This window comes from Muntiacus reevesi, chromosome 1 (assembly GCF_963930625.1).
Source record: "Muntiacus reevesi chromosome 1, mMunRee1.1, whole genome shotgun sequence".
Lineage (NCBI taxonomy): Eukaryota > Metazoa > Chordata > Mammalia > Artiodactyla > Cervidae > Muntiacus > Muntiacus reevesi.
In genome coordinates, this window is record NC_089249.1 from 217,214,255 (window position 1) to 217,239,441 (window position 25,187).

Consider the following 25,187-nt stretch of genomic DNA (forward strand, 5'->3'; position numbering starts at 1 on the left):
GATTCTTTACCATCTGAGCCACCAGGGAAACCCAGAGGGGCTTTTAAAAATGCTCACCTCTTCCCAGGGCTTCCCATTCACATGGAATAACAACACTTAGACTCTCAGGAGACACAGCGCTCAGGTGTGGCCCTGCTACTTGCTCTATCACGCTTAGCTACGCACTGGGTCTCACTTGTCTCTCAGTTCACCGAGGACCCAGCTCTCTTCAGCCCTAGGACATTCACACCTGCCTTCATAACAGTGAAACTGAAGACATCTCCTCACCTTTTGCTCTTGTTTCCATCACAGCTGCCTGCTATTTTCTTCCAAGCCCTTATTACAGTCTTTACTCCTGAAATCCACTTATGTGTGTTTTGTTTATTGTCTGTCAGCCCCACCAGCAAGGCAGCTCCCTGAGAGCTGGGGCTCTGTGTATCTGGCTTCCCATCATTTCCCTGAGGCCTAGAACAGGGCCTGGCAGACATAAGCACTTTGTAAATACATGCTGAATGGATGAGAGGGGAGAAGGTCAGGAGAGCCGAGCCCTCCACTCCTGACTTCATTGTATAGTCAATCGTTGATATCTAAGGTTGGGAATGGTTCCATGACTCCCCAAGATACCCAAATCCAAGGATGCTCAAATCCCTTGTATAAAATAGTTATAGTTGCATATAACCTATGCAATCCTCTTGTATGTTTGACAGCATTTCTAGATTACTTGTCTTACCTCACACAATGTAAATACAGTGTAAATACTATGTAAATAGTTGCTGACGCACAGGAAATTCAAGTTTTGCTTTCTGGAACCTTCTGGAAATTAAAATTCTGATACATGGTTGGTTAACTCCATGGAGGGCAAACTGTACAGGATTTGTGCAGTGGCTGCCAGCAGCCTCTGGAGATGGGCTTGCTGGCAAGTCAAGAGTCACATGTGGGGTGGAAGGCTTGGCTCGGGCTGTCCAGGGGCTTCCCTGCTTAGAAAGTGAGGCTGGCTGCAGGGTCTCCAGTAGACCATGTGGTGGTCCGGCCAGGGCCTGGCCCCACTCTGCACACAGTTTTCAAGTCTGTGTTTCAGGCATTGGCTGAGTGCTTTATTTGCTACTGGGAATGTGGGAGCAATTAATGGGAGCCAGATAATGTGGGGAATAAAATGGGTCTGAGGGAGCAGAGGGTTCAATGATTTTGGAGCCTCTTTAACTGAACCAATACAGCCGGACAGGGACAAGGTTTCCCAGAGGGGGAGCCAAGTCTTCTCATACCTCGGGGTTAGAAGGTTCAGGAACTTCTCTTTAAGAGCCAAGCAGAGGTGGGCAGAGGGCCTGGGGCCTTCAACGCCTACCTACCTAGAGCTCTTAGCCCTTCTGGGGATGATTATTTCCTGAGTATTTCCCAAAGGCTGTATTCCCGGAAAAGCAAACTGGGAAGAATTCCCAGAGTCTGGCACGTACGTGGCCTGCACACTTGGAGGTGGGGCTGGCCTTAGTGCATAAGGCTGCTGGGGTCACTGTCCCTGCTCACAGCCCACACCTGCCGCTCTGGCCTGTGCCTGGACTACGGACTCCCACTCTGCTGGCTCCCTGCTCTGCCCAACAGGCTCTGGCTCCTATCCAGCCCTCTGCCTCTTCCCACTCAGAAGCTCGGGTTACAGGGCCTGGCTCTTTACTCTTGGAAGCCCCCTGACCCATGAGGAAATGACCTTCAGCCATGCTTCTCTGGGGCTTTCCCCAGGGGAGCAGAGCGGTCCAAGGCTTTTGAACTGAGTTTGAAGGTAGATGAAATGAGGCTTGGAGGCTGGCAAATCCAGAGCCGGTACTGAGTCAGCAAGCCAAGCACTTAGGTCAGGCCTCAGGCCCTGGATTTAATCAGGCCAGTACTGCCAGGGAGTGTGGAGGCCTTAGAACCTGGCTCTCCAGCTCATGAGCTCTAGACCTTGAACAAAGTCTGCTTGGGAGAAACATGCGGAGTAACAATTCCTGCTTCTCTGGACTGCTACGAGGACTAAGACACTGTGCGTATATAAAGTGCCCAGGACAACAGTGGCACAGAGGAGGCACCAAAACCCAACGCTGTCTGCAATTACAGTACAGCGTTCTTTCTCTCTAACACACATAGGCATTCTATGCAGACACACATGTAGACACACAGAAGGAAGAGAGACACAGATGGTGGTTTTCCATTGTTTGGCTCATGTTGCCGAACAAACACTGGCTGCACAACAGGTTTGAAGAGTCTCATTTTGAAACGGCACCTGAGATGGGTCTCCAGCATTTTGGCATGGAGGTTTGCTCTGTCAATCACCCTATTCAGACTCTGCGCAGAGCAGGCAGTCATGCGAATTAGAAGTCTAAGTGAAAAGTAAACTCATCGGATTAAAGAAAAAAAGAAACTAGTCCTCAGTTCAGTTCAGTCGCTCAGTCATGTCCGACTCTTTGCAACCCCATGGACTGCAGCACACCAGGCTTCCCTGTCTATCACCAACTCCTAGAGCTTAATCAAACTCAGGTCCAACGAGTCAGTGATGCCATCCAACCATCTCATCCTCTGTCGTCCCCTTCTCCTCCCGCCTTCAATCTTTCCCAGCATCAGGGTATTTTCCAATGAGTCGGTTCTTCACATAAGGTGGCCAAAGTATTGGAGTTTCAGCTTTAGCATCAATCCTTCCAATGAATATTCAGGACTCAGTTCCTTTAGGATTGACTGGTTGGATCTCCTTGCAGTCCAAGGGACTCTCAAGAGTCTTCTCCAACACCACAGTTCAAAAGCATCAATTCTTTGGCACTCAGCTTTCTTTATAGTCCAACTCTCACATCCATACATGACTACTGGAAAACCATAGCTTTGACTAGATGGACCTTTGCTGGTAAAGTAATGATACTGCTTTTTAATATGCTGTCTAGGTTGGTCATAACTTTTCTTCCAAGGAGCAAGCGTCTGAATTTCATGGCTGCAGTCACCATCTGCAGTGATTTTGGAGCTCCAAAATATAAAGTTTGTCACTGTTTCCATTGTTTCCCCATCCATTTGCCATGAAGTGATGGGACTGGATGCCATGATCTTAGTTTTCTGAATGTTGAGTTTTAAGCCAACTTTTTCACTCTCCTTTTTCATTTTCATCAAGAGGCTCTTTAGTTCTTCGCTTTCTGCCATAAGGGTGGTGTCATCTGCATATCTGAGGTTATTGCTATTTTTCCCGGCAGTCTTGATTCCAGCTTGTGCTTCATCCAGCCCAGCATTTCACATGATATACTCTGCATATAAGTGAAATAAGCAGAGTGACAATATACAGCCTTGATGTACTCCTTTCCCGATTTGGAACCAGTCCATTGTTCCATGTCCAGTTCTAACTGTTGCTTCTTGACCTGCATACAGATTTCTCAGGAGGCAGGTCAGGCGGTCTGGTATTCTCATCTCTTTAAGAATTTTCCACAGTTTGTTGTGATACACACAGTCAAAGGCTTTGGTGTAGTCAATAAAGCAAAATTTTCCATATCCTTCATTTTTTAAAAAAACAGAATGTGTCTCTTTTTTTCCATTTATTTTTATTAGTTGGAGGCTAATTACTTTACAGTATTGTAGTGGTTTTTGCCATACATCGACATGAATCAGCCATGGATTTACATGTGTTCCGCATCCTGAACCCCCCTCCCACCTCCCTCCTCATCCCATCCCTCTGGATCATCCCAGTGCACCAGCCCCGAGCACTTGTCTCATGCATCCAACCTGGACTGGCAATCTGTTTCACACTTGATAATATCCATGTTTCAATGCTGTTCTCTCAGATCATCCCACATTCGCCTTCTCCCATAGTGTCCAGAAGTCTGTTCTATACATCTGTGTCTCTTTTTCTGTCTTGCATATAGGGTTATCATTACCATCTTTCTAAATTCCATATATATGCATTAGTATTCTGTATTGGTATTTATTTTTCTGGCTTACTTCACTCTGTATAATGGGCTCCAGTGTCATCCATCTCATTAGAACTGATTCAAATGTATTCCTTTTAATGGCTGAGTAGTATTCCTTTTAATGGCTGAGTAATATACCATTGTGTATATGTACCACAGCTTCCTCATCCATTCATCTGCTGATGGGCATCTAGGTTGCTTCCATGTCCTGGCTGTTATAAACAGTGCTGCAATGAACATTGGGGTACACGTGTCTCTTTCAGTTCTGGTTTCCTCAGCGTGCATGCGCAGGAGTGGGATTGCTGAGTCATATGGCAGTTCTATTTCCAGTTTTTTAAGGAATCTCCACACTGTTCTCCATAGTGGCTGTACTAGTTTGCATTCCCACCAACAGTGTAAGAGGGTTCCCTTTTCTCCACACTCTAGCCAGCATTTATTGCTTGTAGACTTTTGGATAGCAACCATTCTGACTGGCAGAATGTGTCTTTGAAAAATAATTTTATTTATGTATGTATTTATCTTTATTTTTGGTTGCGCTGGGTCTTCATGGCTCTGAGGAGTTTTCTCTAGATGCAGCAAGCAGGGGCTACTCTCTAGTTGTGGTGTGTGGGCTTCTCATTGAGGTGGAGCACAGGCTCTAGGGCAAATGGAGTTCAGCAGTTGTGACTCCCAGGCTTTAGACACAGGCCCAATAGTTGTGGTACACAGGCTTAGTTGCTCTGTGGCATGTGGGATCTTCCTGGATCAGGGATCACACCCAAGTCTCCCGCACTGGCAGAATGATTCTTCCTGCTGAGCCACCAGGGAAGCCCTACCTTTCATTTTTGAAGGACAGTTTTGCTGGACATAAGCTTCTAGGTTGATGGGTTTCTTTTTAGTCATTTAAATAGGTCAGGTCATCCCATTGCCTTCTAGCCTCTACTATTTCTGGTGGGAAGTCAGGGTTTTAATGTTATTGAAGTTCTCTTGTGTGGATGAGTCGTTTCTCTCTTGCTGGTTTCAAGACTCCCTCTTTGACTTTCAGTATTTTGCTGTAATATGTCTGGGTCTGTTTCTTAGATCTATAGAAAAATCTATTTATGCTTAGTATAATTTCTTAGAAGGTAGGACTTATGTGTATCAATTTACTACTTAATTTCTATATGTCTTATATCTTTTTTTTTTGCCTGCATGATGCAGCATGTGGGGTCTTAATTTTTCAACAAGGGATTGAACCTGGGTCCACTGCAGGGGGTGTGGGTTTGATCCCTGGTTGAGGAACTAAGATCCCATATGCCACACAGTGCAGTGAAAAATGAAAAAAAAAATTATATTGTCTTTCACATTTATCTGTTATCACGTTGAAACTCTAATTCTGTGTGAGGATTTAAATTACTGTCTAATGTCCTTTAATTTTAGGCTTAAGGAATCCCTTTAATATTCTTGTACAGCAGAGTGCTAGTGATGAATTCTCTTCATTTTTGCTTTCCTGGGCATGTCTTATTTTCTCTTTCACTTTACAAGAATAGCTTTCCTTGTTATAGAGCTCTTTGTTGACAATTTTTTCCTTTTTCCCATCACTTTGATTATGTCATACCAACTACCTTTTGACTTTGTGGTTTCTGATAAGAAATCAGCTATTAATCTTATCAAGGATTCCGTTTCTGTGATGAGTCATTGTTCTTTCACTGCTTTTAAGATTCTTTCTTTCATGTGTGTATGGAGAAAGCACTCTTCCTTAGACAGGATCATCTCAATTGATGTATCTTCAAGCTTGCTGGTTCTTCTGCCAGCCCAAATCTACTTTTGAGCCCCATTAGTGAATTAATCATTTCAGTATTGTACTTTACAGCTTCAGAATTTCTATTTTGTTCCTTTAAAAATACTTTCTTTTTATTGACAAATTTGGCAGTACATAATTTTTATAGTTTCTTTTAATTATTTAGACATGATTTCATTTAGTTCTTTGAACATATTTGTATCAGCCATTATAAAATCTTTGTTTAGTAAGTTCATCTGGGCTTACTCACTGATAGTTTAACTGCTTTTTTTTCCTTTTCCCCCTCATTGCCACACTTTCTTATATCTTTGTGCATCTCATAATTTTTGTTAAAAACAGTATTTCAAATAGTCTGATACGGCCACTCTAGAAACTAGATACTCCTTCTGCTTTCCGGAGTTTGTTGTTGTTTGTTCAGGGGCTTTTCTGAGCTAATTCTCTGAAATGTGTACTCTTTGTCATGGCAGTTACTGAATTCTCTGCTTGGTTTGCTTAATTGTCAGCTTAAGACAGAGGTTTTCTTTAATGCCTTGAACTGGTAGATCTCCCATTCTGTGCCAAGGGACTCTTTGTGTGTGTTGAGCATAATTTCAACACTCAATCAGGTTACAACTCTGCCTTTGCCTTCACTTTTTGCTTGAATGGAGCCTCAAGGTCAGCGAGAGATGAGGGACCGGGGTTCTTTTAGGTCTTTCCCTACACAGGCATGTGTATTCTAGATCCCCAGGTATATGTTGGAGCATTTTAAAGCTTCTTTGGACAGTTCATCCCCTTGATTTTCATTTAAGTTGCTGTGTCAGCTTCTTGTTTGCTCCAACTGGTATTGCCACCTTAGGCAGCTGTAAAGTTAAACGATTGTTGCTGAGTGTTTCTGGCAAACACTCTTAGGATATGGCTGTTCCCAGTGAGTGAGCTCTGCATCAGTTAAAAAAAAAGACAAGTCATGTGTATGGGCTTTTCCAGGGAGCTGATAGTGACAGTTTTTGGAGTATGAGCATGTGAGGAGCTTCAAACTTGTTCTGCTACCTCAAGTGGCTGCTCGTTTTCACAGGTACTGTGACTGTGAGGCAGTGATGGTTTTAGGGTTACCATGGGGCTGGGAAGATGGTCAAATTAAAAAGCTACAAACCTCACTGCTCTCAGCAAGGTTCAGACCTTCTTTTTTATAAAATTAACATTTCTTAGGTTGTTACCAGACATTGATTTTCAGAATTCAGAAAAGGTCACTTTCTTCCTAGAGTTCTTGCGGCTTTTACAGAGGACTTGATTTTCAGTGGTCCTTACTCTACCGTTCCGGCAGTGCTTCTGCTGTATTTTTAGAAAGGGTTTCTTAGGACCAGGGTGGATAGAAAACCCTAACACTAAAACAGCTGATCTAAGGCTGGCACCTGCAGAGATCTGGTGAGTGGCTCCATCTGTCTCTATAGGTTTAGCACAGTCAAGCAAAATTTCATCCTCGTCCCTTCCTGCCTCCTAACCCTTTTTCCTTCATTTGCCCATCAGTCCCTCTTTCTCTCTCTCTCTCCTCCCTTTCCTCCCTATTTCCTGTCAACAAGCATTTATTGGCCATCTCTTTAGTGCCTGGGGTCAAACTCCTGCTCTGAGGAGCCCACACTTTGGTGGAGAAGGACATGTTTGCAGAGCAGGCCACCAGCACTTCAGGGAGTTCTGGGACCGAGGGAGGGATCTAGGGCTGGGGGAGCCAAGAAAGACTGATTGATGCTCATGGAGAAAGGGGAATCTGGAAGGAGAAAAAAATCCTGCTTAAGTTCCCTAGAAAGAGGATCCCAAGGATACTGCTGGGCTTCCCCAGCTGAGAAATAGGCTACTGGGGAGATGAAAAATCCATTCTATTATGATAAACATACAAAAACACTGAAGGATCTGTGAAGTATATTCCAGGCAAAGGCTCCCACTGGGAGATGGAGAGGCCCCATCTCCACAGGTGGGTTGGGTCAGTTCTGTCTGCAGCAGCAGCAAAAAACCCTCTCAACCAGATATTGTCCCACCAGGCAAACAAACAAAACAAACAAACACCTTTCTCCCTGGGATTCAAGAAAAGCCTGGTTTGTACAGGGGAAGGACCCAAAGCCAAGAGGTGCATGTATGTGAAACTATCTAGAAATAAACACGAGGCCCAGCCAAAGTTAATCAGAGAGGGACATCTGCTCTGTGCTACTCACACCATTCTATGACAGGCAGACCATCAGGGCATCGCGTGGGAAAGGGCAGTGAAGGGGAGGAGCTGTTGCCTACCCCTTGCCCAGCAGCTGACCTTAGACAAGACATTTCTCCCCTTGAAGCATCAGTTTCCTTATCAACAAAATGGGGATAATAACAAATTATTATCTTTTGCAGAGCTCTGTGAGGATCACATGAGATGAAGGACTTGAGAGGACACAGTATGGGGTCAGGGGTCCATTGAGTCTTTGATTTTCCCTTGACTTTTAGATCAGTTATGAACTGGAGTCATAATTCTAATGAGTTTTTAAGTTGAGTAATATGATACTTTGTCCTAAAAAAAGTCACTATCTATTCCTCTTTTTCTTCCAAAAGGGACATCAGGAGCTTACAATAAAAGGCAATAAAATCTTTTATGAGGGCAGCAATGAGAACTGAGTGATGAAGTGTGTATTTGGCAGGCAGTGGTGCAGGGGGGGGTGATTACACAGAAAATCCATTGTAATCAAATGCAAAATAAGTCTCCAGCTTCTGGAAGTCAAAGCAAACAGAGTACCATGAAAGGCATTTCCTGCCAGTGAACTCTGGGGAGTTTATCTAGTAAGGAACTAGATTGGTGTAAGCATGCAGCAAATGGAGGGGACAAGAGGCCCATGCCCAGGGCCAGGAAGAAGAATCTGAGCTTCACAGAGAACATGCCTTGTTTCTCCCAGATTCAGTCTGCCTGGGGTCCTCCTGATGGTGGAGCATGGTTACCACCATGCTCTCCTTATGAAGGTGCCTAAGGGCTGAGCACGTGTGCATTCATTCATTCACTGTTCTGTGCATTTCCATTCCCTGGAGCCTCCTCTGCACCAGGCTGTTAACTGCATGCTGTAGACTTGGGGTGTTATCCCCAGTCAGAGGGATTAGATAAGACTTTTTGGAGGAGATGCTTGAGCTAGGCCAAAAGGACAAAGAATAGTGAACTTGGGGTAACAGTCCAGGTACAGGAGGAGAGATCTGGATGGGGGCGGATATGCGTGTAGGTTCAGAAGGGGAGGACCCTGGACATAGCTGGAAGCGGGGGGCATGGGAGGAGTAGCGGTGAGAACTGTGCTGAGACAGACTGAGGGGGACAGATGGGAGGTCCGGTGTGGGAGCGGGAGGGAGGGGTCACGGAGGATGCCCCTTGTCTGCATAGGGATGTCTGCATAGGGAAGCAGGTGGCTGGAGGTCCCCTCCCTGCAGTGGGGAGCTGGATGAGAGCAGGCTAGGGGAGGTGCTGGCTTCAGTGGTGCCAGGTTCAACCTCTGAGTCCAGAGGGGATGACTTGGCAAGAGGAAGGAAGAGGGGCATTATCAGCATTATGGGGGTGCCAGAGCCAAGGGGTGGGAGAGAAAGAAGGCTAAATCCATTTAAGAGGCAAGTGGGGTCCCATAGGAAAGGTATATGAGAAGGGGTCAGAGATGTGGGAGAAAACACAGGCAAGAGTCAGTGGGGGGCCCGGGGGAACAGCCAACGTGAGGCTCAGAAAGAGAGACAGCAATGCACTTGCGTCTGCCCGTGTGGCCATCTGGAGGTCAGTGGTAACCTTTGGCCAAAATGATGTGAGTGGAGTGGCAGTGAGAAAAGGCAAGGTGGAGGAGATGGGAGCCCGATAGGGGTGTGCAGCCTCTGAGGGAAGCTTCACGGTGAGTTGGGGAAAGGGTATGAACAGAGAGAGTGCATTTTGGGTGAAAGGAAGATGGCAGGAGGGAGGCTGGCAGCAAGTGCAGGCGAGTCTGCAGGTTGTATGGCAGGAAAGTGAAGGGGTCTTCTCCTGGTGGCTCTGCCAAGGGAAGGACTGGCCAGGTCTGGGGAGGGATGGGGACACAGAGGAGAACCACCTTGTGTCAAGGAACCCAGGGTGGCCACTCTGGGTGTGGGATCACCATCTATTCCCAGAAAGACAGGAGGTTGTTTCAGAGTGGGAGACGGGGGATTAAAATTTCTGAGGCTGATAATGAGCTTCAGGGAGTGGCCAAGAGCATAGAGGGGAACTGTCACTGGAATTGGAACACTGGAATGATGTCAAGAAGCCAAGAAGGCAGCACTGGCCACTGCAGCTCTGGGGACAGTGGCTGGAATTGGAGGGGGAGACAGAGACCTGGTCCTTACTTATGGGCTGGTGCAGGGACTGGCACCTCCAGCCAGGTTCCAGGTCAAGGGCAGACTTCTAGGTCAAGGTTTAGGAACTAGAAAACCTGGGACTCACCGGGATCACCTCTTCTTCCGGGCTTGCCACGCCGTCCAGGGGGGCCTAGACAGGAAAACAAGGATGGACTCTTTAAGATGGGAAGCCAGTGGGCTTGGGTACAGCCTGCCTGCTGCCAGCTGCCCCCAACTCACACACATTGCAGTAGCCGTGGGGACAGCCTACCCACCACCTTGCTGGCTGGGAGAGTGGAGAGGAGTGTAAAGAAAGCTCTGTCTCCTGCCCCTCCCTTACCCCTGCTCCTTTGGATCGTCCTTATTGGTTGCATTCTCATCCCCCACTCATTCATTTAGTTATTCAATTATCTGTTTATTATTTCATTCACAAGTTCTTTCCCATTCAAAAATGTACACCGCCTAGAAACCCTTGAGGCAGGAGATTGCTGCTGAGAAACTTCAGACATACAAGAAAAATAAGGCTGAGGATGGCAGTTATCTTATGAAAGCTTGGACAAATGCTTTTTAATACTCACTAAAATAAAACAACAAAGAGAGCACACCACATAAAAACACTATCAAGTGTACATGCTCAGTTGCTTCTGTCATGTCTGACTCTTTGCAACCCCATGGACTGTAGCCCACCAGGCTTCTCTGTCCATGAGATTCTCCAGGCAAGAATACTGGAGTGGGCTGCCATGCCTTCCTCCAGGGGATCTTCCCAACCCAGGGATCAAACCCAGGTCTTCCGCATTGCAGGCAATTCTTTACCATCTGATGCTCTTCTCCAAAAGACACTATCAAGGCATCTCAGATGCTTAAACTCAGTGATAACAGGCTCTATCCTATCCACCTACCTCCTTCCTCTGTTCGCTAAATGCTTTGGCACCTCCCTGCCCTTCCCCACAGCTCTAGGGAGACACATAAAGTTCTTGTGATTTACTGCATATAATGTGCACACTAATGCATGTGCTTTTTGGTATCCAGTCTCATCCACATGTTTTTGCACTTTCCGAATCTGATGTAGACCATCCTGCCTTCGCCTTCTGCCCCTGGACCTACATCAGCCCCCAAGACCAGAGTGACCGAGATGCTGAAGAGCAAGAGGGCTCTGGGTACCGAAACAGGCAGCAGGGCTCGGAGAACAACTCACCTGGCCTTGGAGTGGAGGGCAGGACTCATGCCTCCTTGCCTTCCCCTCCCTGTCTGTTTTCACTCCTCGTTAGTCTAACTACCCCTGGTTCTTTCTCCTATTTTCTCAGGTGCTGGAGAAGGTGTGCTGAAAATGAAGACGCAGGCACTAGATTGTAATTTATACCTCTCTTCCTCCTGCCCCCCACTGCACTTCCAGTTCTGGGCTGGGCCCGGAGGCAACTGAGGAACAGCCTGTGTCATAAGCACTGTCCTTTCCTGTAAACCTGGAGAAGAAAATGGCAACCCACTCCAGTATTCTTGCTAGGAAATCCCCATGGACAGAGGAGCCTGGTTGGGCTACAGTCCATGGGGTCGCAAAGAGTCGGACACGACTGAGCAACTTCACTTTCCTGTAAAAGTCAACTTTAAGGAGATTTCCCTGATGTCCCCATTGCTTTCCAATGCAGGGGTTTTAGGTTTGACCCCTCGTAGGGGAGCTAAGATCCCACATGCCTCAGGGCCAAAAAACTAAAACATAGAACAGGCGCAACATTATAACAAATTCAATAAACTTTAGAAATGGTCCCCATCAAAAAGATACTTAAAAAAAAAGCCAACTTTAAACCCCCTCAAAAATTCCTGGAATAACCAGAGTAGAGGCAGAGACTAGCCATGAAGCAGGTCTGCGGTAGGAGGGCTCCCTGAGAAATTAGCGTGCCTGTGTGTGTTTCCCTTTACTGTTCTCTTCATTTTTAAGCAGGTAGTCATTCCCATTTGCGGGCTTCCTGGATAACTCAAATGGTAAAGAATCTGCCTGCAATGCAGGAGACCTGGGTTTGATCCCTGGGTCAGGAAGATCCCCTGGAGAAGGGAATGGCAACCCACTCCAGTATTCTTGCCTGGAGAATCCCATGGACAGAGGAGCCTGGTGGGCTACAGTCCATAGGATCACAAAGAGGCAGCCACTACTGAGCAACCAACACTTTATTTATCTTTGCCTGCGCTGAGTCTTCATTGCGGCGCGTGGGCTTTCTCTAGCTGCGGTGAGTGGAGGCTACTCTCCAGCTGTGGTGTGTGGGCTTCTCATTGCGGTGGCTTCTCTTGCTGCACAGCATGGGGATCCAGAGCATGGGCTCAGGAGTTGTGCAGCACAGGCTTAGTTACTCTGTGGCATGTGGGATCTTCCTGGAACAGGATCGAATACGTGTCCCCTGTATTGGCAGATGGATTCTTCTCCACTGTACACCAGGGAAATCCTTCTTCCTTTTTAAGGCTGAATAATGGTTGGTATAGTCAAAGCTATGGTTTTTCCAGTAGTCATGTACGGATGTGAGAGTTGGATTATAAAGAAGGCTAAGCGCTGAAGAAATGATTCTTTTGAACTGTGGTGTTGGAGAAGACTCTTGAGTGTCCCTTGGACAGCAAGAAGATCAAACCAGTCAGTCCTAAAGGAAATCAACTCTGGGTATTCTTTGGAAGAACTAATGCTGAAGCTGAAGTCCCAGTACTTTGGCCACCTGATGTGAAGAGCTGACTCATTGGAAAAGACCCTGGGAAATACTGAGGGCAGGAGGTGAAGGGGCCACAGAGGATGAGATGGTTGGATAACAGCTTCAACTCAATGGAGATGAATTTGAGCAAACTCTGGGAAATAGTGAAGGACGGGGAAGCCTGGCATGCTGCGGTCCATGGGGTCGCCAAGAGTCAGACAGGACAGAGCGACTGAACAATAGCCCATTGTATGTGTCTGCCATGTTTTCTTCATCCATTCATCTTTTTTTTTGCTGTTCTGGGTCTTCACTGTGGTACCCGGGCTCTCGAACTGTGGTGTGTAGGCTCAGTTGCCCCATGGGCATATGGGATCTTAGATCCCTGACCAGAGATTGAACTCTCATCCCCTGCATTAGAAGGTGGATTTTTAAACACTGGACCACCAGGGAAGTCCTGTCTTCAACCATTCATCTTATCAGTTGATGGAACTTGGGTTTCTTCTACCTCTTGTGAACAACACTGCAATAACATGGGTGTGCAAGTATCTCTTCAGGATCCTTTTTCAACTGGTTGAGATACATACCCACAAGTAGAACTGCTGGATCATATGGTAATTCTATTTTTAATTTTTTGAGGAAATGCTATTCTGTTTTCTATAGTGGCTACACTATTTTATATCCCCACCAACAGTGCACATGTGTTTTGTTATTTCTCCACATCCTTGCCAACACTTGTTACTTTGTCTTGTTTTTTTTTTTTTTTTTGATAGTGGCCATCCTAATGTGTATGAGGTGATATCTTGTAGTTTTGACTTGCATTTCTCTAATAATTAGTGATGTTGCATACCTGTTAGCCATTTGTATATCTTCTTTGAAGAAATGTCTATTCAGATCTTTTGCCCAGTTTTAAATTGAATTGTTCTTCTGTTGCTGAGTAGTAGGGGTTTTCTATTTATTTATTTTTAGTTGAAGGATAATTGCTTTAAAATGTTGTGTTGGGCTCTGCCATACATCAACATGAATCGGCCATAGGTATACCTATGTTCCCTCCCTCTTGAACCTTCCTCCCACCCCCCACCCCATCCCACCCCAGTAGATTGTCACAGAACACTGGATTGAGCTCCCTGCATCATACAGCAAATTTCCACTGGCTATTTATTTTACATATGGTAATACCTATATTTCAGTGCTACTCTCTCAATTTTCTCCACCCTCTCCTTCCCCCACTGTGTCCATAAGTCTGTTCGCTCTGTCTCAGTCTCTATTGCTGTTTTGGGGTTCTTTATATATTTTGGATATTAACCAATTTTTAGGTATAGAGTTTGCAAATATTTTCACCCATTCTGTAGGTTGCCTTTTGTCTCTGTTGATAATTTCCTTTGCTGTGCAGAAGTTTCCTTAAAATTTTACTTATTTATTTAATTTTATTTTTGGCTGAACTGGGTTTTTTTTTGCTGTGCTTGGGCTTTCTCCAGTTGTGGCACATGGGCTTCTCATTGTGGTGGCTTCTCTTCTTGCAGACCATGGGCTCTAGAGTGTGGGTTCAGTAGCTGTGGTGCATGGGTTGTCTCTCGGCATGGAATTTTCCTAGACCAGGGACTGAACCAATGTCCCTTGCATTGTCAGGTAAATTCTTAATCACTAGACCATCAGGGAAGTCGCAGAAGTTTCAAAGTTTGATGTAGCCCAATTTGTCTATATTTACCTATTTGATCATTAAGTTAATTTTAACTTTTAACCTTTTGAGCTAATTTTTATATATAAGTTAAGGGCCCAACTTCATTCTTTTGCATGTGGATATCCAGTTTTTCTTTTTGTTTCATTTGTTTCATTTGTTTCATTTGTTGAAGAGATTATCTTTTCCCCATTGTGTAGCCTTGGCACCTTTGTCTAAAACCATCTGACCATAAAAATGATGCAACCCTGAGTTTTTTTTTTTTAAATAAAGATTTATTTATTTATTTATGCCTGTGCTGGGTCTTAATTGATGTGCATGGACTTTCTCTAGTTGCAGTGAGTGGGGGCTACTACTGTCTTGTGGCAGAGCACAGGCTCTAGGGTATACAGGCTTTAGTAGTTGCAGCTCTTGGACTCTGGAGCATGGGACTCTAAGTAGCTGTGGTATATGGGCTTAGTTGCCTCAAGGCATATGGAATCTTCCCAGACCAGGGATTGAACCTGTGTCCTCTGCACTGGCAGACAGATTCTTTAACCACTGGACCATCAGGGAAGTCCCACCCCTGAGTTTGGAGAGTAGAGATTCATGCCAGTTACACAGCCCTTGAGGCCCTTGAGTTTTTCTGATACCAGACAGAGACCTTGAGTTTCATGTTGGAATAGCTCAGGACTGTATTGACTGTCAAGGCTAAGATTCTGGCACCCCCATAACTGATAACAGCTCCTCACAGCAGTGTAAACAGTGTAACCAGCCTCCAGGTCCATGATCTCAGTCAAGGCCTGAAACATCGCATTGCACGTCCAACCGCCTCCAACACCTATATGTGGGTGTCTCACCAACACCTCAGACCACTCATGGCTGAACATACATCCTGCTCTCCTCCCAGCTCCTTTGTGGGGCTGACAGTGCCTGGGAACTTTGTGAGGCTGGTCGGTGTTTGGCCTGTTCTTTCTGGGCATCCTCTGTGCTGGAGGGTGAGTGAGGGTGTGGGAATAGGAACTCCACCAGCACACCTGGGGTCATGCTCCCCTGGCTGTACGAGGGAAGAGGCCCAGCAAACTGACCCCTGGATTCTCTGCTCTCACCAGAATATAGAAGGCCTGTGATTGGCTCCACAAGGCGGCTTGGCTCTCCTGGGCCTCAGACTGAGGTGTGGGGCATAGCAGGAAAGGGGCCCAAGAGTAGGAGGGTAAGCCATGCTCTTCCTGGATCTGAAAGCTAAAGCAGCACCATGGTTTTCTGATGGTCATTACAGGGTATGATTGCAATATTCTCTGTCTGGTAACTCAAGCCAGATGAAGAAGACATTTGTTGTTGCTGAGGGAGCTGAACTGACGGATTTTTCTGGGTGGTTCTTCTGGGTGGCATAGTTAGGCAGAAGGCCCAATAAGGAGGATAAGTGGGTAGGCAGCTGTCCAGGCGTGGTGGGGTGTCCCCGCTTCCCAGGGCCTTTGGGGGAAGCTCCCAGCAGGCCTGGAGTGGGTGAGGAACCTGGGTACTGATGAGTGCACGTGGCCTGTGGGGCTGTAGGCCTGACAGGCTGGACAGGACTCCCAACTGAAATGGCCTAAGTGAAGAAGGAGACTGAGGCTGCTGCTTGTGAACCCTCTGCAGCCAGTCCGAATCGGATCCCGGCAGCCTCTGTGTGAACAGCTCACAAATAGACAGCTGGTTGACCCTCTCTTCTGAAATTCACACTCAAACCTTCAACTGCCTCCAGGATAATTCTATTGAAAGGCAACATGTCCAAAGCCAAAATCACCTCCCAATTCTCCATGTACTCCCTGACAGGGTTCTCTTCTCACCTAAGTGTGGGGATCACCAGTATCCATGAAGCCAAGCCAAAAATCACATGGAAGCCGTCTGTAGCATCCTCCTTTCCCCACACCTGAGACCTCTTCCTCATTGGCATCAGGCAAAGGCTGCCCCCACACCTAGCCTCTCCCACCTACCCTTCCTGCCATGCCTTGCTTTTTCTCCCCCAACAGAAGATAGTTCACTGCAGCCTGCAGTCTGCATTGTGTGTAGCCTAAGTTCCCTCCTCACTATTTCTTGGCATTCTCTTTAAAAGACTGTCAAATCCAATGAGATCCATGGCTTAGAAGAGATGCAAGATGACCTAATTTGATGTCCAGGGTTGTTGAGATGAGGGATACTTTTTCCTCCTCCTTTCTTCCCATGGCAGGAGATGCAGGTGGTAAGGCCTGCCATGCTTGATAAATAGAGGCCCTGGGAGTGGGGAGTGCCAGAGCTGAGCCTCATGCTGACTACTAGTCTCCCGATCTGCTTCTTTTGCAAACAGAGAGGCCTTGCACACAAGAAACTTGCATGGTGAAACCTGCAGTTGTGGCGGCAGTGGTGGGATGAAACGGCAGGAAGCATGGCCCTTCATGAATTTCTGGATTTGCTGGTGCTGAGGGCTGCTCAGGGGCAGAAGTCCTGGTTCAGCATCTACTAGGCACCACTCCAGTTACTTATCTAGCAAACATAAACTTGGAACCCTTTGTGCTCCGGGTCTCCTGTGGCTCAGCCAAGGAGGTCAATTATTCCCTGCTCATCCCTCTCGTATGCCTTGTACAGAGGGGAACTCTGAGGCTAAATGAGGCTAAAGGACTTGCCTACCTAAGGCCACATGGGCTTCTCAAGTGGCGCTAGTGGTAAAGAATGACCTGCCAATGCAGGGGATGTAAGAGACGTGAGTTCGATCCCTGGGTCGGGAAGATACTCTGGAGGAGAGTATGGCAACCCATTCCAGTATTCTTGCCTGGAGAATCCCATGGACGGAAAAGCCTGGCGGGCTATAGGCCATGGGGTCACAAAGAGTTGGACACAACTGAAGCGACTTGGCACATATGCCTGCATACAAGGCCACGCAGCTGGTGCTTTGGGGAGCCCTTCATCATCAGTCTGTGATTCCTAAGGTGTAAGGGCAGTTGTGCCAGATATGTCAACCCCCCAGGCAGGCAGCCTTGACAACAGAAGCGGTGGCCACCCTGGGGTGAGCAACAGGGCAGATAGGCCACCCCCCAGCATCTGGGCCAGGCCTACAGCATGTTGTCCTGGGCTCCCAGGGATAGCTGGGCCAGCTGGTTGCAGCTCAGATGTTCTTCAAACAAGCAAAACCAGGCTTCCGGCCCAGCAGTGTGCCCCAGAGTTTCTGTTCCTTCCTTTCCACAGTAGGACAATGTTTCCCACTGCTGGCACAGACTCAGACACTCAGGCTGCCCTGGAAGGCACCTGGGAATCTGTCTTGATCAACTTGTTGATGTACAGATGGAGAATATAAGGTCTTGCCCAAGGATGCTGCTGTAAGAATAGTCCTGGCTGGAGAGTCTCCAGGTGATGAAGACCAACTCAGTCTGTCCTCACCTCTGTGTGACCCACACAGCTCTGGATCAGGGACTGGGGGTTGTGGGGACCCTGGTGTTTCACAGTGGGTGCTGCTGTGGTGGCGTCTGCAAAGCTTCTTTCCAGAGGCTTTGAGCAACAGACACCCACAGGTGATGCTGGTGCAGAAAGGGAAAAAACATGACTGACAAGAAGCTGTTTAACCTCTCTGCACTTTGGGTTCCCAATCCACAAGGATAAAAGTTTAGGGGCGATGGCAACCATGCTTGCCTTGCAGAACTATTCAACAGATGAGTTGATAGCAGACACAGCAGCATGGGGGACCTATTTGGGATTGAAAGAAATAACACAGGGGCCTCTGGAGCATTAGCATCTGGGTATTTGATGTAACTGGATTACATGCTTCCCAAGGTGCGGAAAGCCTGAGACAGGGTAGTTATATTTCAGTTTAACTCAAGTATGGGGTAGTGGGCAGGGTTTGAGTCCAGAGGCTGGCTGAACCCTCAGTTACACCCTGATCTTGAGTCCACAAGAGCAGGGCCAGTCTGGAGCCTTTCCATGTACCTGATTACAGTGTGTTTGCGGACCCGGGGATCAGGATGCATGGGTAGAATGGTCTGGGAACGAGATTTCTGAAACAAATCCTGAGGTTTCAGGCATAGTATGGGCTAGTGAGGGCTCTGCTTGTGACAACCATCTGCATATTAAGTAACTCCAGGGAGGATGATGCTTTTCTCAAGCACCCTTTAAGGCCAGACAAAGTGGAATCATTTCTAACTGATAAAAATCTGACCTCTGGTTGGACTGGAGAACTCGTGTCACTGACCCACTTCAAAGGAGGCCTGAACCCTGACAGGCTCCAGGGAGGCCTGAGCACTGAGGACCTGCTGGTCCCCCTCAACCCTTCTGGGCACCTCCCTCCGCTGAGCACGCCTCCTCCGGCAATGCCTGCCTTATTGCTGTCCTCTCACAACCCTGGGGCCAACCCGGGGCCAGCCTGCCCAGGCCTCTCCCTCTCTTGCTTCCCCTGGATCCAACGGTTACTAAGCCACCCCCCCCCCCCACCCCGCCCAGCCTCCGTTCTTCTCACCTGCAAGTCCCTAAAGGTAGGAGCTGTTGTGTAACTTATCTAATTGAATCTATACTCAGTTTTGAAAATGTTTTAAATCCTCTCCACTCTTTCTTCTCTAAATATTGGGAAAACCGAGGCTCAGAGAAATCAAGAAAGTTTCCCAGATGCAACAGCAAAAGGTGGAAGCAGCTTAAATGCCCATCCATGGGTGAATGAATAAACAAAATTTATTACAATATATATGTGCGATGGAATTTTATTCAGTCTTAAAAAGGAACGAAATTCCTGCACATACTGCAACATGGATGGACTTTGATGACACTATACTGAGTGAAATAAACCAATCACGAAAGAAAAAATACTGTATGATTCCACTTATGTGAGTTATCTGGAGTAGTCAGATTCATAGAGACAGAAAGAATGGTGGTTGCCAGGGGCTGGGGTGGGGTGAGGAGAATGGGGAGTTAGTGTTTAATGGGGACAGAGTTTTGGTTTGGAAGACGAAAAAAGTTCTGTAGATGGATGGTTGCCCAATGATGTGAATGTACCTTATACCCTTAAATTATATACTTAAAAATTGTAAATTTTAAATTATGTGTATTTTACCACAATTAAAAACAAAAGAAAAGAAATGCTCCCTGGATTCTCAGCCACTAAGGGCCAGAGTGAAATGTGAATTCAGGTCAGCCTAGTGGAGACCATGGTAATGTTGGTGGCAGCACAGCTATCATGATACCACTGAGCATCTACTGAGAGCCTGGAAACTGTGCGGTCATGCAGGACAGTGGTGTTGTCCCCCAGGGTACATAGCAAGGAGGTGGCAGGTCTGTGTGACTCCAGGGCCCGTCCTCCAAACTCCTCAGCTACTGTGATTAAGGCTGTCCCCAAATGTGTCCACATCCTCCGAGGTCTTCAGACCCGGTCCTCTGGCATTGGAGGCCCCTTTATCTGACCTTTTTCCCAGGACTCCAGGAAAAGAGTGGTTCTGAATCCCCTAGACATTCAGCCTGGAGTTCCCTAAGATTGCCCAGGGCCCCAGGGCCATTGTGGGGGTGTACCTTGAGCATAGAAGGCAGGGGGAATTCCTGGATTTGAGCTTCCATGACCACATCATTAAAACATCTCTCTAGATCATTTGTTTTGCAAGTTTCAGACCAACCTCGGAGCTGGAAACTTCCACCATGCTCGTTTCCAGCCTGGCCTCACACAGTCCTCTGTCCCTCGGAGGAGGGAGGCAGTGTATCCTGTGAATGCCTCTGGGATGGCCTGGGGGACGCTGCACTCTGGGAGGGGACACTGACCCTGGGAGAGGCTGGCTAGCTGGCAGGGTGCTTGGCTTCCAGAGGTCATGCTGTCCTCCAGGAATTAAAATCAGTCTCTTGCTCGGCAAGTACAGCTCACTTCAAGGCATTTAGGTCCTGCAGGCTCATCCTTCACCATCCATCATACTTGTAAGCCCAATGGCTTCTTGTAAGGTCCCGAAGCAGTTTGGAGAAGCAATGCCACAGGCTGCTGGGGTTGTAAGGCAAAGGCTTGTTTGGAACCATGATGGTTGTCCAGGTGAATGAAGACCCCTACTGCCCCAGTGATCAGACCTGGTCAGCCTGCTTGAACATCGTGCCAAAGTAGCAGAGGCCACCTTGGGGTGGGGGGCTGGGCTAGGGCTGGTGGGTGGCCCCAAACTCACATTCACCAAGGGCCTCAGATATGAATGCTGATGCTTCCTCCAAAGGAGTGGACAGTTTTGGACAGACACTCTGTTCAAGAAAAACTAGAGACAGGTGGTACCATTGTTTACACGTGGCACTAACCTCGATTCTGTGGTACTAACTCATATTCTTCACATCTAACCTTGGAGGAAAGCTACTATTATGATCTGTATCTCATAGATGGAGAAACTGAGGCACAGAGAGATTAACTGAGCTCTGAGGTTACACAGCTGGTGTGGATGGGGCTGAGCATTGAGATCCTGAGCCCTGGCATCCCAACCCTGCCACTGGCCTCTTGCAGAAGATGCTTGTGGAAGGTGGGCAGGTAGAGTGGGGTCACAGTTTTTATATCCAGTTCTTGGCATTTGTTGTTATTATTTTTTAAAAAAATATACTGTGAACTACACAAAATGGAAGGGGCCCAGAGGTGGTTCTTAGAAGTCTGTGAATTAAATACTGAAATAAAAGACCACATGCTGCCAACACTGGAGCAGACGCTGGCCTGCTTTTGGCATGCCCATCAGAAATATCTATTGTTTCCAGGCTGGTTTCTCTCCCAAGTCAGGAGCAACTTTAATAAGGCATTTTGTTTTTTATTTTTTTCCTCTCTTTAAAAAAAAAAATTAAATTGGAGGAGAATTGCTTTCCCATGTGGTGTTGGTTCCTGCCATACATCATAACAAGGCATTTAGAAGGGATCAAGGAGTCCAGGCCCATTACTTACGCTGGCAGCACACCAGACTCAAGAACCAACTCCTGAGGGTCCCCAGGGTCCCGGTGGGAGGGGACTCAGAAGACGGGGTGCAGCAGGCCTGGGTGGGGGGCAGTGGGGCGGCTGACACATGCTGAGACGATGCAGGCTATATGCTGGGTGATTTTACTGTCTCTAATTCTGCTGGCAACTCTGAGATGTGGATGTAATGGGTGTGCTCACAGCAAAGAAACCAAGGCCCAAGGTGAGGTGACCTGCTCAAGTCAGGGCTGGTCACGAGCCAGGAGCTGGACCAGAGCTCTTGTTGCCACTAGCACGACACTCCTAAGTGTCTCCTTTTTGGGAAAATGGACCACGGTATAGGCACCAGAGCTAAAGAAATGGACTGCCTCACCCAGAGGATCTGGAAAGAAGCAGAATACAAGTGGAGGGGATGAGGTGTTTACATGGTTTCTGGGTCAGAGCAACAGGGATCATGGAAGGGCTTTCAGGAAAGGGCCTCTGTGCCTTAGAGTGGAGATTTCAACGGACTATTTGAAGGGGTTCTTTTAAGTGACAGATGGGTAAGTCACAACCCTTGGCTCAGGCAGCTGAAGGGAGGGGTGAGTAAACTTGCATGAAGAGTGAGAAGCCCCTCAGAGGGAAAGAGAGAGGCAATGGCCCATCTTTTCTCTTGGGTTCAAGGCCATGAGTACATTTCCAGGACTAGGGAGTCCCTGATTGGCCAGTTGACTTGGACTGGAAGGGCTAAGTGGAAAGTTCCAGGAAAGGAAGAAGGACTTTCTTGAGCTCCTCAAGGGTGAAGGTAGAGTCAAGTTAACCTGAACGTGGAAAGAGCTGGTGCCCAGGCTAAGAAAGGCATGCAAAGGTACTGTGGCTCCTGACTGCTGGTTCCTGTGCAGGCGGCGAGGGTGTCCGAGCCATTGGCTGTGAGGGGTTGGTGTTGGGAGGTCAGCAGTGAGTGAGAGCCGAAGGCAGGTCTCTGGGGCTCAGTCAGACCCAGATCTGTGCTAGTGAGAATTGGCTTCTTCCCAGAGCCCATCATCTCCTGGGATTCTGTTTCCAGTTGGAAAACAGACTCCAGAGAAGCAACCCAGAAACCAGCACACCCCAAAGACACCAAATTCCTCAGTTCTCCATTCACCCCAAAGCCTTAATCACTGACACATGGGCCAATGTATCCCCTCAAACTTAATGAAGGCCAGGATTTATTGCTTTCAGAGAATGAAAAGCTTTTATTTTTTTTTTTAAACTTAAAAGCCACCCATGTGAGCTTTGATTTCCAGGAGAATTCCTCCTAACCTACATGTTAAAAGTCCAGTCAGAAAGTCCTAGAAAAGAGCAAGTGAGGCCTTCAGAGCATGGCCAACATGCTGGTGCTCAGGGACTTAGGAAGCGACCCACAGGAAAAAGCTGGCCACTCAGCTTGCCCCACCCTGCTCCGAGGTAATTTGACTCTAAACGGCCTTGGACCTAGGCCTGCCACTCCTGGGGACAGGAGAACAGAGTTCTCCTGAGGGAAGGGCATGCCAGCCCCCAGCAAAGCCTGGGGTGCTGTAACATACACATCCAGGAAGTGAGGGCAGCAAGTGAGCAATCAAGCGACCAGCCAGCCCAGTGTGCTCAGGACTAAGAAGTTTTCTGGGCCTTTCAGTTTTAAAAGTGGGACAGGCCCAGGCAAACCAGATGGTTGGTCACTTCAGCGGGCGGCCTGTGAGGAATTAGGCTCTCCACACAGTCCCATCTCCCACTGTCTCCCTTCACTCCACACCTACCCCTCCTGCTATGTGGTCTTGCTTCTGCTTCTCGAGTCAGCCAGGCCTTGTCCTTTCTCAGGGCCTCTGTTCCCTCTGTCTGGGGCTCTCCTCACATGGCTGGGGTATCTCTGCGTGGTTGACTCTTTGTTGAGCTTCCTGGACACCTTCACTGGTCACCATCTCTGGCATGGTTTCTTGTTTTATTTTCTTACAGTCACTTACCTCTGCCTGGCTTATTTATTTCATTTCTTTTTTAGTGCTCAGGGGATGGGGAAGTTGGAACCAAGTTTTGAGTTTATAATACCCAAGGGACACCAGTTCTGGGTTTAAAAACCACCAGCCATTATTTCTACAACCACCACCACCAGGATTACTGTAATGTACACTCAGAATTTACTGTGTCCTGGGTACTGTTGTGAGCTCTGTCATGTCAGTCTTCCTGTAATTTTCATAGCCACTCTATGGATGTAAGAGTTGGACTATAAAGAAAGCTGAGCACCAAAGAATTGATGCTTTTGAACTGTGGTGTTGGAGAAGACTCTTTTGAGAGTCTCGGACTGCAAGGAGATCCAACCAGTCAATCTTAAAGGAAATCAGTCCTGAATATTCATTGGAAGGACTGATGCTGAAGCTGAAACTCCAATACTCTGGCCACCTGACGCTAAAACCGACTCATTTGAAAAGACCCTGATGCTGGGAAAGATTGAAGGCGGGAGGAGAAGGGGAAGATAGAGGATGAGATGGTTGGATGGTATCACCGACTCAATGGAAATGAGTTTGAGTAATCTCTGGGAGTTGGTGATGGACAGGGAAGCCTGGCGTGCTGCAGTTCATGGGGTTGCAAAGAGTCAGACATGACTGAGCAACTGAATGGAACTGAACCCTAAACCTCATTCTACTGAGGAGAAAACTGGACCCAGAGAGGACAAGTAACTGACTTGAGGTCACTATCAGTGGCAAGGTCAGGACTTGACCAGGTGGTCTGGTGCCAGAGTTCACGCTCTGAGCCACAGGCTATTCTGTTGTAGGATTAGATGAGGTGGGGCAGAAGCCCCTTATGAATCCTAGTGGAAGCTGGTGGAATGGCCTAAATCAAAGTTCTTACCCCAACCCCACCCCAATTCTCTATCTGAATTCCCAGTCTCTGTGAACAGTATTACCATTTACCCAGGAACCCTCAGGAATGTGGGTGGATCCATCCCACTCACACTTCCTGAGCAGCTGACCAGGTCTTGGCCTTGTCCTGGAATTTTATGTGTATTACTGTGAACCACACAATAACTCCATGTGGTGAGGGCTATTATGCCAATTTTATAGCACCAAGAGGTTAAAGAACATGCACCAGATGACAGAGTCAGAAAAGAAAGAACCAGAGTCTGCCCCTCTCTGTTCCTACTGGGTCTGGTACCAGCATCTATCCCTGGGTCAATGGTCACAGCCTCGTCCCTGGCTCCCGTGTTTGCTTTCATTCTCTGTCCCACAGTCAGTACAGTCCTTCTAAACCAGAAACCTGATCATGCTACTTCCTTTAAAGCCTTTCACAGGCTCCCCTCTGACCTTGGGCCATAGCCTGAGCTCTTTGGCCAAGGTCCTTCCAGGTTGAGCCAGACTTTGGCCTGCGCTGCCCATCTCCTACTTGTCCTCCACATATTACTCCTGGCCCAGAACACACCAAGGCCCCTGAGCTGTATGTCCTTTTTCAAATACCAGCCAGAATAACTCCTATTCATCCTTCAAGACCCAGCTAAGACATGGACCCTTCCCTGGGAAGCCTTCCGGGCTGCCACTCTTGGGCCAGGGATATTCAACACTTATTGCACTGGGATGAGGCTGTCTGCCCAGCTCTCTCTCTGTCTGTCTGCTAGACTGTGAGCCTTACAAAGTGGAGGCCACATTCAATTTGCCTTGGTCCTCCAAGAGCCTGGCCCTGGCTCAGGTCAAATCCAGTTAAACTGGACTAAGGTGGATGGTCACCAGCAGCCATGCAAAAATGCTCTGGACTTTAGGGTGTCCATCAGCCCCTTGTCTCAGGGTCTGATTTTTGCTGGCGGTTAGAAAAGGAAAAGATGTAAGTTTGTCTCTTTAATTATTGAGCACCTGTGCTTGACCCACTCTGCCCACTGGGGTAGGCAGATGCCCAGTGATGAACCAATGGCCAGCTGCCATGGTCTTTTAGCTGGGGCTGTTGGAAATCACTTGAGGCAGATTTAGCCCTAGTAAACCACTCTCTGGGGAAATCCTTGAGCCCCCAGATAATTAGCTGCATGTGTGTGGGAGACAGGCCTGTT

General features: G+C 47.6%; 1 protein-coding gene across 1 annotated transcript in view; it reads right to left on the reverse strand.

Moving 5' to 3' along the window:
* COL23A1 (collagen type XXIII alpha 1 chain) overlaps positions 1–25,187 on the reverse strand; it is a 378,625-nt gene that overhangs the window by 58,562 nt on the left and 294,876 nt on the right. The window contains exon 3 of the mRNA XM_065918326.1: positions 10,064–10,108. Within this exon, the coding sequence (XP_065774398.1) occupies positions 10,064–10,108 (45 nt within the window). The remainder of the gene's footprint in view (positions 1–10,063; positions 10,109–25,187) is intronic.